The sequence below is a fragment of the Aotus nancymaae genome, unplaced genomic scaffold (genome assembly GCF_030222135.1).
Source record: "Aotus nancymaae isolate 86718 unplaced genomic scaffold, 86718_ANA_hifiasm-v0.15.2.pri h1tg000049l, whole genome shotgun sequence".
In the NCBI taxonomy this organism is placed as follows: domain Eukaryota; kingdom Metazoa; phylum Chordata; class Mammalia; order Primates; family Aotidae; genus Aotus; species Aotus nancymaae.
In genome coordinates this window covers 3,804,254-3,817,105 of record NW_026988463.1, presented here as the reverse complement: position 1 = coordinate 3,817,105, position 12,852 = coordinate 3,804,254, and the positions used below count along the sequence as shown (strand labels likewise).

General features: G+C 45.9%; 1 protein-coding gene across 2 annotated transcripts in view; it reads left to right on the top strand.

The window, feature by feature from the left end:
- The first annotated feature begins 537 nt into the window (after nt 1–537).
- Nucleotides 538–12,852, top strand: part of CREBBP (CREB binding protein) — a 156,421-nt gene continuing 144,106 nt past the window's right edge. The window contains exon 1 of one of the 2 annotated variants that reach the window (XM_021667261.2): nt 538–665. In XM_021667261.2, coding sequence (XP_021522936.2) covers nt 581–665 — 85 coding nt within the window. In that variant the 5' untranslated portion in view covers nt 538–580. The remainder of the gene's footprint in view (nt 666–12,852) is intronic. The other variant, XM_012441866.3, reaches the window with a different exon arrangement.

Below are 12,852 nucleotides of genomic sequence, written 5' to 3'. Positions count from 1 at the left end.
GTGGGGGGGGCCGCGGCGGCGGCGGCGGCGACCCCGTTCGGCGCATTGTTTTTCCTCACGGCGGCGGCGGCGGCGGGCCGCGGGTGGGGAGCGGAGCCCGGAGCCCCCTCGTCGTCGGGCCGCGAGCGAATTCATTAAGTGGGGCGCGGGGGGGGGGAGCGAGGCGGCGGCGGCGGCGGCAGCGGCAGCGGCACCATGTTCCCGGGGACTGCCTGAGCCGCTCGGCCGGGCGCCGTCGCTGCCAGCCGGGCCCGGGGGGGCAGCCGGGCCGCCGGGGCGCCCCCGCCGCGGAGTGTCGCGCTCGGGAGGCGGGCAGGGGATGAGGGGGCCGCGGCCGGCGGCGGCGGCGGCGGCGGCCGGGGGCGGGCGGTGAGCGCTGCGGGGCGCTGTTGCTGTGGCTGAGATTTGGCCGCCGCCTCCCCCACCCGGCCTGCGCCCTCCCTCTCCCTCGGCGCCCGCCCGCCCGCTCGCGGACGGCGCTCGCTCCTCTCCCTCGCAACCGCCCGGGCCCCCGACCCCCGCCCGAGCCCTCGCCGGCCCGACCGCCCGCTCCTGGGGCTGTTTTCGCGAGCAGGTGAAAATGGCCGAGAACTTGCTGGACGGACCTCCTAACCCCAAACGAGCCAAACTCAGCTCGCCTGGCTTCTCGGCGAATGACAGCACAGGTGAGGAGGGGGTCCGGGGCAGCGGGATCCCGGGGCGCGCTGTCACCGCCATCGAAAGAGAGTGCCCTGGGGTCGTGGTCGCGGAGACCGACCTAGCCGGGAGCCCGGAGCAGGCCCGGCAGCCGGTTCCCCTCGCCCCGCGCCGGAGGGTGGAAGTTCGTCGCAGGACTGTCACTGGGCCCGACTGGGGCAGCACATGCCCGATGCACTCGGCCTACCTGCACCCGATCAGCCCTTCTCGCGGGGACGCGAGTGGCACTCCAGGAGGGAAGAAGTAAAGTACAGCGTGTGGGTTTGTTTTGTAATACCCTACGCACCCTTCCACGGCCCTGTCCACACGCGTAGCTGTCCAGAGGAATGACAGCGGAGGGTACATTTGATGCTTAGGGAAAGCGAGATCGCGGCCAAAGGTAGCGCGATGTGTTTTCTGGATTGGCGACACATTGACCAGGCTGCAGTCAGAGGACACTCAGAGCAGCCGCCAGCTTTCGAGTTAGGACTAAAGTTAGGAATGAGTGAGTTCCTTGGAAGGATGCTTAGTGCTTATTTTCAAAACTCTTTTTTTTTTTTTTGGTCAACTAGTCATTTTGTGTTTTATTTCCATGTATGACTTCAAAAGAAAGTTAAACGGCAGATTTTAAATTCATTTAGGCTGCAGTCACCATTTGAGTTTGTGTTGCTTTCACCGTGTAGATGTACAAAAAATTAAGGAATGTAGGAATTCCAATTTTTCTAAAAAATGTACCAGGATATGGAATAAATCATCTTTTTTGTTTGTTTCCTCTCATTAAACAGCTTCCCTGGAAAGTTTCTTAAGTAATCATAGCTGTTTAAGAGTAGTATTTTAGTTTTCTATTCATTCAGTAATTCTGGGTCCCACTGCACTGGTTCATGGTAACATGAGCTAGTTGTATTTCCTCTTTCAGAGCTCTCTCCTTTGCGGCAAAAACTCTTGTGCCGCTGCGAACAATTCTGTCTCCAACGCAGCTTGCATTTCTCCAGTAGTCTTGCAGTGGCAGCGTCTGAAAGTCAGTTTCTAATGAATGAGTCCAAATTGAATTACATTGCTGCCTTCAGATTTGCACTAGACACAGCTGTTCAACTTGTGGAAATATTTCTGTGACCGACCACTAGCATATTCAGAAATCTGCTTCTGCTGTTGAAACAAAACTTGAATTTTGTGGCTTAAGTTTGACTACAATTCCTGGAATAAAGTTTTGATAAGCGACATTTAATATTGAAGTGAAAAAGTATTTTTAAAAATCACGAGGAGAGTCTTATCTAGCTAAAATTTCTTAAACTAGGGAGAAGTAAATGATGCACGTGGTATATAAAAATCACTAATAATGCTTTTCTTTTTAGCTGATTAAAAGTTGAGTTTGACATTAATCTTATAAAATGAACTTATTGAAGTGAGAAATCTGTAAACAACAATAGTTTTAAGTCCCTTAAACAACAATAGTTTAAGAGATCTGTACTGCGAAACAGATCTCTGTTGTTTCATTAACTTTGCTGTGTTTGAGTGAAGAATCTTCACTTCTGTGAGACGTACGTAGGTCATACAAGGCAAGTTCAGCTTTGAAGGCTGTCCGCTGAAACTGGTAACCTGGATTGCTTTGTAGCTTTGCTATTGTTGAATGAATTTGTTGTAGATTTTGTCTTAAAAAGGAGAACAATTAGTAACACAAGACTTAACAGAAAGCTTTGTCCTGGTACATCCAGCTGTTTCCAAGATGGAGCCCAAAGGATAGGTTTTTTGATAGTTTTCATTATTGGATGGCCAGATGCTTAATAAATAACAAAATTCTTTATTTAGTAAAGAACAAAGTTGATCAGAAAGAATTTTCCACACTTACTCACCTTTTCCCCCTTCCTTTCCAATTTTGATCCTTGCAAGGCTCAGGGGCTCTTTTGTGGAAACAAAAGTCAGTTTGAGATGGCTCCAATTTAGTCCAAAGTAGAAAATCAGCATCATACTGAAGTTGGGTCCTGGGTTACCATTCATCACCATCACACTATTGTGAAAGGGTCTGTTAGTGTGGAGGACCAAGGAATGAATCATTATCAAGCACATTAAACAAGGGGCCAGGCACCACGGCTCATGTGTGTAATCTCAGCACTTTGGGAGGTAGACGTGGGCGGATCACTTGAGGCCAGGAGTTACACACCAGCCTGGCCAGCATGACAAAACTCTGTCTTTATTAAAAATACAAAAATTAGGCAGCAAGGCATAGTGGCAGGTGTCTGTAGTCCCAGCTACTTGGGAGGCTGAGGCATGAGAATCGCTTGAACCTGGGAGGCAGAGGTTGCAGTGAGCCGAGATCGTGCTGCTGCACTCTCCCTGGGTGACAGAGTGAGCCTGTCTCCAAAAAAAAAAAGGGGACCGCGTCTGGTTTAACTATACTAATCTAAGAAATCAAGTAATAACATGGTTGGTGATCTTAGGGATGTATATTAAACAAATAAATGACTCCAGTCGTTAAAGGACTGGAGGCATTTGGTTAGATGGGACAGACCAGAGAATAACATTCTTGAGGGACTCAATCTTTTTTGAATGAGGGGATGTGTCTCCGAGGCTCCCAGGGGAAAATTTGGCCTGGTGGAGCAGGGTATATGCCCAATGCCTGTGATCAGATTTGAGGGAGGGGACCTCTGGGAGCTGAGGGGTTGAAAGGAGGAGGAGACATTGGCAGCCTGAGAAACAGGAGCTACTTGAACTCCAGTGCATGTTTGTGGAGACTGGCTTGTGGGGCCACCAGTGTCACTTAGATATGTCTGTGGGGGGTGGCAGTGAGCTGAGAGAAGACTGCCCCCTCCAACACTGGGGCACTGCTCAACCAGGGTGCTGCTCATCGGGGGCATGGGTGTTGCAAACAGCACTCCCTGAGGTCAGGCAGCACTTCCGAGTGATAAATATCACTGCCACCGTTGACAGACAGAAGTCGCTGAAGGCTGGGAAGCTTATGCAGAGATGATGCAGAAATAGGGAATGTACCACGAAGGAGGGTAGCAAGAGGAAGGAAAAACAATACCTTTCACCCCACTGAAGCAGCAGCCCCAGAGTGGCACAGAATTTGATGGCCTCAGATGTTAAAGCAGCATTTTCTTGTATTATGTTGAAGCCTTAACACTTTCTTACAGATGAGGTCTTCCTTTACTTGGCACCCTTACAAGAAGTGGGGACTTCATGTTATCAGTATATAGTTAGTTGGGTGTTTTGGAAACTTCTGTATTTAATATGTCCAAGTTAAAATAGCATATTGTGCCTTTCAGCAGCAGAGATTCATGATTTAACCGTATAAGACAAATATCCAGGCAAGCAGTAGACTGGTTGTTTTGTTTTTTGGTCAGCTTTATTGCAAAATTTGCACACAACAGGCTGTTTATAAAGTTTTTTGAAACTGCAGGCCAGGGTGGTGGCTCATGCCTGTAATCCTAGTGCTTAGGAAGACTTAAGAGGATTGCTTGAGGCCCGGAGTGGGAAACCAGCCTGGGCAACATAGTGAGACCCCTTCTCTACAAAAAAATTTACTATTAGCTGGGTGTAATAGTGTAATCCTGTAATCCCAGCTATTCAGAAGGCTGTGGCAGGAGGATCACTTGAGCCCAGGAGGTTGAGGCTGCAGTGAGCTATAATGACGCCACTGTACTCTGCCCTGGGTGAGCGAGTGAGACCCTGTCTCTGGGCTGAAAAGGAAAAGAAAAACTACATTCTGAAAATTGAACATAACTATATTTCATCCTATGCTGTATAAGTGGCTCTAAGCAGTTGTGATTACATTTTATGACGTGAATCCCTTTAAATGCAATAGGGAAGCTTATTTAAAAAAAGCTGGTGGCAAATATGGTTATCAACCAAATGATTTGTTATGTATGTGTGATGCTTTCTGTATCAGAGTGCTCTTCTCCACATCACCTTACAGCGTCCTGTGAGGAAGGGAAGATGCTGTTACTGCTATTTTCTGGGCTAGGAACTGGACTTGAGAGGTGATACAGGGTCAAAACCAGATCCAACCTAGCTTGTTAAAGTCAGTAGTTCTATATATTTATTTTCTAAGTCTCTCTCTGTAAACATTGCATTTGCTTGAATCCAAGACCCAGGAACCTGCCATGCTTGGTGAGTTTCAGTAGCGGCCCTCCCACCCCTCAATGAGATCCCTAGGGGGAAGGTTTGTAACCACCTGTGGTGGGGGCACCCAGGAGTGTGTTCCTCTTCCCTGGTTAGGGGCTCCCCCTTTTCCCTGTGGTTCTGGTGTTATCGTCAGTGTGAAGTGTGTGGCTCGTGTTCCTGTTTACCTCAGGGAGAATGAGAAATGGTTAAGTTATGTTACCCCATCAGTGAGTTCTGGCTAAATAGTAATGAAAGTTGTCACAGAGACTGTTAGGGCTAGGGCATTTTGTGACCTTGCCTAGCTTTTGAATAACTGAGAGGGGTGAGAGCGGTGGCCATGTTTGAAGGTCCTCAGGGATGAGGGTGGGCAAGGACAAGTCATGCACAGGGCGCCTTAGAGGTCCTTCAGAAGATGGAGAGTCGCTGCTGGCTGAACATACAGATTTGATTCTGTAATCTTAAACAATTGAACCTAACTTAAAAAGAGACTGAGGTTTAGTCCTGCAGTTGGAAGTTGATGCTTAGATTGTTAGCCTGTGTTTTCACAGCTTCTAAGTTGTACGTTGTAATTGTGTGACAAAGTATGTGATAACTTGGTGGAGTGGTTGGGGGGAGGGGGGTCCATAGGTGCTGACTTGTGTTTTTAGTTAATGTATTTGAAAACAGGAAAATGATTTTGCCAAAGTATGTCTTACCTTAGTTAAGATGAAATGTACCTTATTCTGAGTTTCTGAAGATTAGGAAAGCTTGCCAGTTTAGTTTTTGGGGTCCTGTTAGTGAGAGCACCCCCTCTTTACCTTACTCAAGCCAGATCTTTGCGTATATTCCCAGAAACATGCTAAGAGGTATTTCTCAACAAAGGATTTGTGCTCAGATGTGTTGGTTGTAGCCGAGGAGTTTGACTGCAGGCTTTCCCAGAGCCTTGGTGTGCTGATGGGGCACTGTGAGAGAGGGGTTGCAGTTGTACACTCTCAATCCTGATTGACCCTAGAACTCTTTTTAGCCTATTTATGGGTCTACAAACTCTGCAGAGGGCCAGAGAGCATGCATGGTTTTGTGAGCCGTGTGGTCTCTTGTTGCAACTACTCAAGGCTGCCATTTCAACAAGAAAGTAGCCATGGGCGATATGTGACCAGTGGGCATGGCTGTGTTCCAGTAAAACTTTAGTTATGAAGACTGGCATCTGAGGACTTGGCCCAAGGGCTGCAATTTGGTGACCCTGATATAATGTGGGACTTAATTCTCTGAGCACCCATTGGGGAGCACTGGCTTGCCACGGCTGCGCAGACAGCTTTAAGGAAAACAGCAGCAGGGCAAGTTTCCTGAGCTGCTGGAAGTGGAGCCCAGGAGCCCAGGTGAGCAGCAGGCTAGGGCAGGTCTCCTGTCTTGGAGTACTTCAGAGCTTATCAGGGCCCTCTCCCTCTTTTTCTTTTTTTGTTCCTCTGTAACAGTTTTATGGACGACTTGATTTAAAATCAGGGGAGTTTATCAGAAAGCCAGGTGACCCATTCATTTTTCTTTGTTCTTTTGCTTTTTGTTGACCCCAGTGGCCCACATGGCATTTCTCACCCCTCTTTGTCATCTCAGGCTCTAGGCTTCCTCCCCTTCCTGTGACACCTGGAGGTGAGCGTAAGAACTCTAGAGCCTTTCCACAGCCCTCTTCCCAACACTTCCCTCCCCAGGGGCAGTGCCTGACGTACAGTAAGCCCTCAGGAAATATTTGAGAGAATTGGTGAAAGAATTACATAGTATTTGTCCCTTGAAGTTCTCATCATTTTCTTGTTAAGATTTTACTTTTAAGCAAATTGTGACCTATTTTCTAGTTGGGTCTGTTACTTGTTTCCGTAATCCAGCTGGCCTTAGGAGTGCTGGGGCCAGAGCATGTTTGGGGCAAGTTACATCAGCTCTTTGATCTCAGAGTTTCCTCATCTGTAACACGGCGATAATAACGATTCCCATTTCAGGGTGGTTATGAGGATAGCCTGAGATGATGTGTGTCTGGCATATGCACTCCATGGGAACTGACACTGGCGTTCACCAGAGAAGCTGGTGTACCTTGTAGTCCTAGGACTTACTGGGAGTGCTAGTCTGATTGGACCAAGACCTGTCTTTCAACAGTTCTGGAAAGGACAGAAGCCGTGTGCTCGTATCCACAGAGACCAGTTTGCAGGCACACATGTGATAGTGTAGCACCTTAGCAGATAACACAGCCAGGAATTCTGTCGTCTGTACCATTGATTCTGTCTCCATTTTCGATTGCATTTTTTTTTTTAAGGCCAAGTTTCACCATGTTGGTCAGTCTGGTCTTGAACTCTTGACCTCAGGTGATCTGCCCGCCTTAGCCTCCAAAGTGCTTGGATTATAGGTGTGAGCCACCATGCCTGGCCCTTGATTGCATTTTTAAAAATAGGAACATGATGGCCATGAAACTTTAAAATTATGAAAACTTAAATGGTGTCGTTTGCTCTGAAATTTTTTTTCTTTTAAATCAGATCAGGATGTACACTGAAAATTCTTCATCATTTTGAAGCATATTTCATAGACTGTTTAAGCAGCACTCAAGTATGTGATTCGGTTTCTTTAGTATGTATATTCATCTCAAAGTACCTGTTAAGCAGTAGCAGTGTACACAGGATTAGATGCCTTTGGCTTAGAACCCATCTAACAAGATAAAACCTCCAGGCAAAACTTGAGGAAAGAATACAAAATGCAGGCGGGGTGTGGTGGCTCACGCCTATAATCCCAGCACTTTGGGAGGCTGAGGCGGGTGGATCGCGAGGTCAAGAGATCGAGACCATCCTGGTCAACAAGGTGAAACCCCATCTCTACTAAAAATACAAAAATTAGCTGGGCATGGTGGCGCACGCCTGTAGTCCCAGCTACTCGGGAGGCTGAGGCAGGAGAATTGCCTGAACCTAGGAGGCGGAGGTTGCGGTGAGCCGAGATTGCGCCATTGCACTCCAGCCTGGATAAGAAGAGCGAAACTCCGTCTCAAAAAAAAAAAAAAAAAATACAAAATGCAGTCAAGTGCAAAAACTCCAGACCCAGAGAGGGTGATCCGAATAAGGCTTCATTTACTCCCTCCCCTGTTTCCTGAATGTCCCTGTGTGCAAAAGCCCAGGGGTGCATGCCCCAGTGGGAGTCAGGCCCTGGGATGGTTAAGGAGCCTTGGACTCCTGTGACAGCCCACCTGCTGAGCCAGCACAGAGCCAGGAGTTGGGAGTTGGGGAAGCCTGCCTGTTTTCCATGCATTCCTGGTTGTTGGGAAAATCACCCTGACCACGACAGTTTGTTTCCTGGGGTATCATTGTAGGCCCATGGCTCGCATCTGAGTCCTCTTCTGGTTGTCCCCAGACAGTCTCTCCTAAGCTCTGAAACTCCTGGCCATGCAGTCTACTTTTTAGCAGAAGTGCCCAGCATTCCCTTTGGTCCTCTCTGAGGCCTTTTCCTTGCAATGTATCCCTCTAAATACATTCCCTGCTTTAACTGGAAAAGGATAGCACTCTTCTCAGTCAGGCTCAAGCTTGGCTTTCATGAAAATTCTCCCATTGCATCAGTCTTCGATGCAGAAATGGAAGCCATGGGAGCTGTGCCTGTGGGGGCTTTTGCCTGTTGCCCTCTCACTGGGGGCTGTGCTCTGCTGAGAAGAATACTACAATAGGCCACCAGCAGAGTCCCCTGGAGTGGTCAGATCTGTGCCATTTGAGCTGTGACCTGAAGAGATTTGAGTGAGGGCACACCAATCAAATCGGAGAAGGCTGTGGGAAAGCCTTGGAAGTAAGCAAAAGTGGCCCCTTTCTTTTTAAAGTTTTTTATTGTTTAAGTTCCTAGACAGTATAGCTGATGACTGTGGCTGTCTTTAAAATACTGCCTTTAGGGTGTTTTCTGGTTCTAAATGTAGGAAGCAAGGCTATTTTTGAGCTCTGTCTCTAAAAGTTGAATTCCTTTTAAAACTTATCCTTAAGAAAGATTTGGATATTATCCCATGTGACATTTTCCCCCGTGTTTCATTTCCATTAATCAAAAGACTGTTTAGTTGAACCATCGCTAAGAATAGTAAAATCTAATGGGGAAAATAATTCTACATGATTAAATCTGACTTTACTTTCCCATTTCTAGGTATCCTGTCTGCTATTGTTTGAAAATGTCTTAATTTGCCTTTCTAGTATGCCGACTGTACTGTATACAGTAGGTTTATCTTCCATTTGCACCCAAATCAACCTTTTGAACCTAAATAATCTGTAATAAGGAGAGAAAATTGGCAGTGTAGTAGAGTTGTACAGTTCTGTTGCAAAGCAAATCTTTTTATAATTCAGAAGCTGCTTCTCCTCCCCCTAGTTTGGATTTTTCTTATTAACACTGCACCACCTAAACATGTTTTAACTTTATGGTTAAAATAACCAGTGAAATAGAAAAATAGGCTACTTTTCTTTATGATAATCTGTAGGGAAGGCTTGTACAACATTTAAATAAGCAAATTTGGGTATTTGATTACAAACTGAATGAGGACATAGAAATGAACTATAGAAATGTATCAGATAATTAGGGTTTGCTTAGACAATTATGGACTCTACGAGTTTGACCCAATTGCTTTGGATTAAAATGTTTTGAGTATTTGTCACCTGATTAAAAGTAGAACCTTCTAACCATGAGTCAGAGTTGAAGGAAATATCAAGAGGTTTTTTTTTTTTTTTTTTTTTTTTTTTTTCTGGGAAGTCTTCAGTGTGGTGCTGAGGAGGGAGCCCTGGCTCCTGCTTAGAGTGGACTCTGAGTCTCAGCTCCCAGCTCATCAGTACTGTGACTTTGGCTGGTGACATCACGTTTGAGTTTTGCAGGGTTGGGTGTGTGAGAGAGAGAGAAAGAAAGATCTCTAAAAGGAACTTTTTCCCTTACAATATTCCATTTCTTTTCTTCTTTCTTTCTTTCTTTTTCTTTCTTTTTTTTTTTTTTTTTTTTAAAGAGATGGAGTCTTGCTTGGTCAAGCTCGTCTTGAACTCCTAGCCTCCAGCAATCCTCCTGCCTCAACCTCCTGAGCAGCTGGAATTACAAGGATGGAGCCACTGTGGGATGGAGCCACTATGCCTGGCTCTATTTCTGCTTACTTTGATTACCTTGGTACATTGGGCTACTAAGGTACCTGGCATTTAGCAGGTTGAGGCAGCTGTTACTATTAATTGTATGGGAAAATATTAGCCATCACCTACCTCTTGGGCCTGTGAGGACTGAGATGATGTAGCCTGACCCAGAATCAGGAGGCTTCTCCCTGAGTACATGGGAAGCTTCTGCCCCTGCCTATTTGGTCTTCCAGTATCAGCTCTAGTGCGGTTTAGGAGCCGGTTTGTAAGAATATGAGGTAAGAGCTAGTATTCGGGAATCCTACAAAATGGGTGATCGTTTGACTCATTTTACTTCGTCTGTGCTTTCAGTTTAACTGTTCTTTATTGGAAAATTGAACTCTTAATTAAATGGAACTGTGTTTCTAGTTATTACTTCAGAACAAAGCCTTGATTTAGATTAGCACTTAGAGAAAAGGGAAAAGTGAATGCAGAGAATTATAAACATAGTCTTTTTTTGAAAACAGAGTTAGGAGAGAAAATGGATTTGGGATCACTGTCCAGTTTAGTCAGGTTGACTGATTGAAAGGAGTACCAGTGAAACTCAATTTCCTCTTGGGCTCAGCTACCACTCATCTTGAAAGGAACAGATTCAGCTCTGTACTGTACTGTGAGACTTTGCTCTTCCTGCAGATTCTATAATGGGAAATTTTTTTAATGGAGCTTACTGTTTTTCCTTTCTAAATTCGTCTGTGTGATGCTGGTTTTTTTAATAAGTAAAAATTATCCCGTGGGGGACAAAGAATTTTTTCCTTAATTTGTGGATATCTTTATTTAGATCTGATTTACATATTCAGTAAGTCACCTTTACTGAAAATAACAAAAAGACATAAAATATTGGTAGGTTTTCTGTGTCATTTTGGTTGCTCCGCTGCTACTGTGGGAATCGGTTTTCATTTGAAGAGCACACCTGCCCAGAGTTGAACTTCTGTTGAAAAATCTCTGAGGGAATCATTTGAATGAGGGCGAGAGAATCCAGTGTTTTGCTTTCACTGATGACTTTCTCAGTCACTGAAACTTTAGGTGAAAACTGATTCTTTCCCAGCAGGAAGAGGGTGGATTGAGATGTTTCCTTTGTTTGGGATGCCTGTGTTCTTGGGATGCCCTCCAAGCCAGCGCTGTCCAGTGGTCCTTTTTGGGAGGGTGGTTTTATTCTGTATCTGTATGACACAGTACTGGAACCACGAACCATGTGTGGCTTTGAGTACTTGAATTGTGATTAGTGTGACTTAGGAACTAAATTTTAAATTGTATTTGATTTAAGTAAATGAGGATAGCCACATGTGGTTAATCACTACGGTATTGGACAGCACAGCTCTAAGTACATTTACTTCTGTTTGTCTAGAGTTTGCTTTAAGTACGTATCACCTGTATATTTATGATAAAGTTCTTTTAAAACAATCATCTTTTTTTTTTCTTTTTGGAGACAGAGTTTTACTTTGTCATACAGGCTGGAGTGCAGTGGTGAAATCTTAGCTCACTGCAACCTCCACCTCCCAGGTTCAAGCAATTCTCCTGCCTCAGCCTCCCGAGTGGCTAGGATTACAGGTGTGTATCACAATACCCAGTTAATTTCTTTTGGAGTTTTAGTAGAGATGGGATTTCACCATGTTGACCAGGCTGGTCTTGAACTCCTGACCTCAGGTGATCACCCACCTTGGCCTCCCAAAGTGCTGAGATTACAGGAGGGAGCCACTGTGCCCAGCAAGATGATCACCTTTTAAAGATGCAAGACTCCAAAAAAAAATAGAGATGAAAGACTCTTTCAGAAATATTCATGGCTTAGGTCACACTGTTCAGGATTATTCACTAATTTAGAAAATATTTGTTATGCTGTGGTATAGGCCCTGGTGCTTTAGTGGGGAAGCGACAGGCCCCGTCTCCGCCCTCATGGGTGGTGATGGAGACTGGACTGGTAACAGCAGTCAGGTGTGACCTTGGAGGGGATGTACTGTGCATTGACTGGGGCACCAGACAGGGACTGAGCCTGTTTTCAAGGGTTTTGGAGGTCCCTGGGGGCTGTGACATTAGCACTGACACCTGAGGGTGAATAGGAGATGGCAGATAGTACTGTTCGGGGCAGAGGGAGCAGCACGCAGCGCTGGCTCTTGTGACAGTTTTTTTGTTTTTGGCTGATGTTCACTGGGCTACCAGAATTTAGGAAGCCTCCTGGTTTTGCTTCTGAGAGGATGGAGACTAAAGGGGATGTGATGGTCCTGCAGTGTGGGGGTTGGTCAGGCCTGTGATCCAGTCTTGACTCCTCCCACTTCATTGTTTTATTCAGCAAATATTTAAATGCATTTTATGTGTGGGGCACCCTGCTGGGCTATGGTGATAACAGTGGTGGCAGAAGCTGTCTCTGTTTTCACGGAACTCTGAGTTGTGTGGTTATGGGTGAGCAGTCCCACAGTGCCCACCATTGCTTATAGCATTTCACACTGAGCTCGATGTATGACTAGAAGGAAGCAGATGCCTTGGGCTGGGTGGTCAGGGAGGCTTGTTGCAGGAAGAATACTGGAGCTCATTGAGGGTGAGTAGAGCGGTCAGCTTGGGCATCTGAAGGTGAGGTAATGTCACCAAGGGCCTTGAATGTCAGACCAAAGAGTCTGGGTTGTCTTTTTTTTTTTGGGCTTACAAAACAAAATTCTGTTTCAAAAAACCCATGTCCAGAGTAATTGGGGGAACTCTGTGATTTATTTTCCAGAAGTCTAGATTGTTAAAATGTGAGCTCTGAGTGAAGAGACCCCCTAGACAGGCTTTGTATGAACAATATGGCTGTTTATTCACCTGGGTACAGGTGGGCTGAGGTCAAAAAGGGCATCAGTGAAGGTGGTAAGATAGAAGTTGGTTTTATAGGTTTGGGGGGGGCAGTGGTACAGTTTAGGGCGATTTTTTGTAAGCTGGGAGAAGGTCTTAGGGTGTGGTTACAAAGTCCAGTGGCCTCATCAATTAGGGTGGGATT